The sequence below is a fragment of the Frankliniella occidentalis genome, unplaced genomic scaffold, assembly GCF_000697945.3.
Source record: "Frankliniella occidentalis isolate FOCC.00 unplaced genomic scaffold, Focc_3.1 Scaffold228, whole genome shotgun sequence".
Classification (NCBI taxonomy): domain Eukaryota; kingdom Metazoa; phylum Arthropoda; class Insecta; order Thysanoptera; family Thripidae; genus Frankliniella; species Frankliniella occidentalis.
The window spans coordinates 253,283-257,358 of record NW_026267354.1 but is presented as its reverse complement, the minus strand read 5'-3'; the positions used below and the strand labels follow the sequence as shown (position 1 = coordinate 257,358).

At 43.2% G+C, this 4,076-nt stretch overlaps 1 protein-coding gene across 1 annotated transcript in view; it reads left to right on the top strand.

Moving 5' to 3' along the window:
- The window catches only part of LOC113214974 (uncharacterized), a gene marked incomplete in the record, with an annotated part of 11,897 nt that extends 9,140 nt beyond the window's left edge, over nucleotides 1-2,757 (top strand). The window contains 1 exon segment of the mRNA XM_052272876.1: nucleotides 2,456-2,757. Coding sequence (XP_052128836.1) covers nucleotides 2,456-2,669 — 214 coding nt within the window.
- Between the last annotated feature and the right edge of the window lie 1,319 nt (nucleotides 2,758-4,076).

Here is a 4,076-nt window from a genome sequence, read left to right as displayed (position 1 = left end):
CGACGTAAGTGAACGACATTCCGCTGGAAGAAAATCGAAACCTTATGAGGAAAAGCCTCAGGAAAAGCACGATTACCCGGTCTGTTTCATCCTCGGGGCTAATAGATTAACATTGACGGCAGGCACAGCGAATGGGCGCGTCCAAGGAAACCGGTGGAAAATTGGTAATTTTTCCTATCCCCATCATCTGGGATATAAGTAATTGGCTGAGCGATAGCGAAGCCTATTACTCCAGGGGTGATCAAAAGGTTTCGCGTCTGTCTGTCTGTCTGTGCGCACGATAACTCGAGAACGAATTGAGCTAGCGACCTGGGATTTTCAGGATCGTTTTGTGTCGTAAAAAGACAGATCAAGTTCGAAGAAGAGCATTCTAGCTCAAAAATTGGATTTAAAAAAAAATCAAAAACCACAGGTGGCCAAAATGATGTTTTTGAAAAATATTTTTTAAATGTTTTCTCAGGGGTAACTCATCAAAGTAGAGCCCTATGGGCGAAAATTTCGTCCGTTTGGCTCTATCGTTAACCGTTTAGGCGCGACATGGAGTTTTTGACGAAAATAAGCGAAAAAATGGACAACCCTGCATGCTTAGTCGAAGTGACGGGATGTTGACGGGCCGGAGGCCGGAGGCCCGTATCTTTGTGTTTATATTTGCGATACCCGACTCGGCTGTCAGCGCCGCAGGCCTAGGTAGATGTATGCCAGGCGCGTCGCAGCGCAACAGTGTTTCGTGAGATATCGCGAAGCCTGTTACGCGAGACGTGGTCTGGCGTACATCTACCTAGTAGTTAAATAGAAGGAATATTCATTCGAGAAAATTTATTCGGAAACAGGCAGCTACTTTTCGGGACGTTCAACCGCAAGATTTATAGTTAAATAGAAGGGAAAATTCATTGAAGGACGGGCAGCCACCAACTTCCTACATTCTGTTGATACCACTGTTAACCCACGCCTGCCCCCTCTCGACTGTCCAATGTTGTTGGCAACCGCGCCTGTCCGCCCGAGTGCCTCACCGGTTCGAAGCCTCGCAGGAGACGGCACTTGGTCCTCTTTCTGGGCAGGACCACGCCGAGCAGAAGGCATTTTTGGAGAAGCGTGGAAACTGTGATCTAAGCAATGGTAGAGAAAGAAAGCCTGATATTTTGAATCAGGCGGCGTCTTTGATCCATGAATCCATGAGCAATGTTTTAAAAACCCCAGCCGGCCCGATCAATGTCAGGACTAGCCGTAAACGTAAGTTATTCTGTCGTGTTCAAAGTCCGTCTGAAGGTTAGCAGCGACGTATATTTATTTAATTTTCCGGAAAACCAGACTCGAGCGCCAATAAATTGAAGGTGTTCCGGATTATACTCAAAAAGCCCTTTCCAATGGTATAGAAGAGTGACTCATCGGCATCGGCTCTGAGTCACTGTTCTATACTATTACCGGATACTCTATATGCTGTACGAAAAACTTTACGAAGATTTTTGTGGACTGGTCGACCAGTCCAATACATGATGATGTATAGGGCGTACAGGAAAAACGTACCAACAAACACTCGTTACAGTTCAGAAAGAGAAAGGCTCTAACTTTATCCGAGTCGAAGGCAAAAAGTTAGTCCGACTCCTTGCCTGAGGTAACAAATAATCGCTTCACATCGCTGTCTTCTGTTACCAACGGATCTAGGACAACTCGCCCCAGTCTAACTTGCCCCGGTATAAAGTCGCCCCATGACCATTTCATGGGTTTAGAGAAAAACACATCTAAAGTTAACGTCAATAGGCAATTTCAGGTTTGACTCTTCACAAGAAAAAATCCCACGGTCACAATTATTGGAATTTCCTTACAAACGAAACAGCAATAGACTTAGAGTCAGAGAATTTTCGGTAAACAATAAAACAGAAAAACATTTTTTTTTTGTCCAGACCCATCTTGAGAGATGGATCTGCCCAGTGATAGAGATGGACCCCCCTTTTTTTCTTAGAATGTAAACAACGGGGCGCGGTAGTTCCTCTTATTATACCACAGTAGGGGTCTTCCTAAAACATTTGTTCCGTGCTAAGATCGTAAAGTGACAAGTTGGGCTGCAAATCGAGAAAAGTGGCCATCACTGGTACAGTGTCCCTCACTGGGCATCTTACCCTATCTACTTAATTTAAGGAAATCTCGAATTTTTTAATGGGTTCGGAGTTTTCCTTAATAAAAGCTTTCCGCCCAAGGGGAAAATGAGAAGAAAACGGGGAACAACAAACCGGAAATCACTTGGCTTTAACATGGTGACTTACGAGCCCTGCATTCCTCGCATTCTTCTGCATTTCAGCTGGGGGAATGGTTTGTTATCAGATATTCTCGAATTGTCCCCTCTTCCCTAAGAAAAACAGACATTATTTTTTACTGTGTATCGTTCAGCCAACAAAAGTGGTCGTTGTACTGGCAGCTCTCATTCAGCGAACGTCCGTGACTCGTTTTCTTTTCGCAGGCGCCAGTTTGGATTGGTTCATGTCGACTTCGAGGGTGGCACACTCGATAGGACCCTCAAGAAATCCCACCATTTCTTCAAGCGTATGATGACGGACCGGTCTGTTCCACTGGTACGGGCGTCCTCATCGAATGATAGTTCCTCCGCTACCATTGTGCCCTCCCTGTGTATCGTACTCTTCTCGGCTGTGGCACACCTGCTTCGCGACTACTAAGGTCGACATAAACGGACGGAGACAAAATCTGCAACGCTTAAAAACAAGCTGTCACGTGTACCAAATACATTTCGTCAAATGAAACCTATGCTTCGTTCTCTGTTTCTTTACTAGCTTGATATAATGTAAGAATCGGCGGATCCCTTAAAAACATTTTTGGTATATTTTTTGGGATTCATACGCTGCGCTGATTTTACATCGCAGGAAACCAATTTTCCGTCAATCTTGTTAGTCTCTGTACACATGAAAATTCCGTCTTACTTTTAGTCATTTTCAGTCATTTTTAGGCATTTATAATCATTTTTAGTCATTTTCAATCAGTTTTAGTCATTTTCAATCATCTTTAGTCATTTTCAGTCATTTAATCAATTTTTGGTCATTCCGTCACATTTCAGTTATTTTTATTCGTTTTTAGTCACATTCAGTCATGTTCTCAGTCATTTTCAGTCATTTTTAGTCAATTTCAGTCATTTCCAGTCTCTACAGTTCTCACCTCTTCCCCACTCGGTTGGGACGCATCTTATTTCTCTAGTTTTGTTCCTCGCGCCATCTTATCGGGACCCTTTCAACAACCTCTTCACAAAATCTTCCTGATACAATGATGTTACTAACAGCTACAAATAGATTGAGTAACAACACATGTACTCTTACATACGGCTTTTCTGAGCCAAAATATTCTTGTATGCGACATATTCCAGCTGCTTGCTGCTTGCATCTGTTTAGGACACTGTGGCGCGGAGCCTGCTCATCAGGATAATGACTGTCTGCTGGATCATGAGGTTGGCTGTGGTAAAATCCATCAAAAGGATTGAAGACTGCCCGACTACGGGCAACCTCTCTCAAATTGCACACATTTGAAGTACAATGTGGGCCATTCCATTTAAGATTTACAGGATCTGAACCGACCATCTCCGAATTTGTTAAAAATAAATTAGGAGATAGCCTGCAGAAAATGAAAATTTTTGGTACTTTTCCCTGCGCTGTAGGTCAAACGGTTCCCGACATATGGCCATTTGAAGTTTGAAATCCCTAACTTTTGGTGTTTTAGCTCAAATATCTAAAATGAAGGTTTTATCGGCCTCTGATGCACCTAGGAAGCCCACGATAGATGGTTGTGATGTGTTTTTTTTTTTAACGAAGAATCCAAATCCGGTGTCGGATTTCGAATATTTTGACATTTGCTCTCGCCAATGCAGAAAAACGTTTTGAAAATTCGTCATTTTCGACGGTGTAACAAAGGGTGTTCGCAGTCAAAACTTCAAGTTTTCAGTGGTTGAGTGGACACTCAACAACTATACTTTCAATATTCCGGACCCGAAAATATTGGGTATGGCCCTAACTTTGACGCTACAGCCCAACGAAAACCACGAAAACGTCGATTTCGATACAACCAAGGTGTTCTAACGG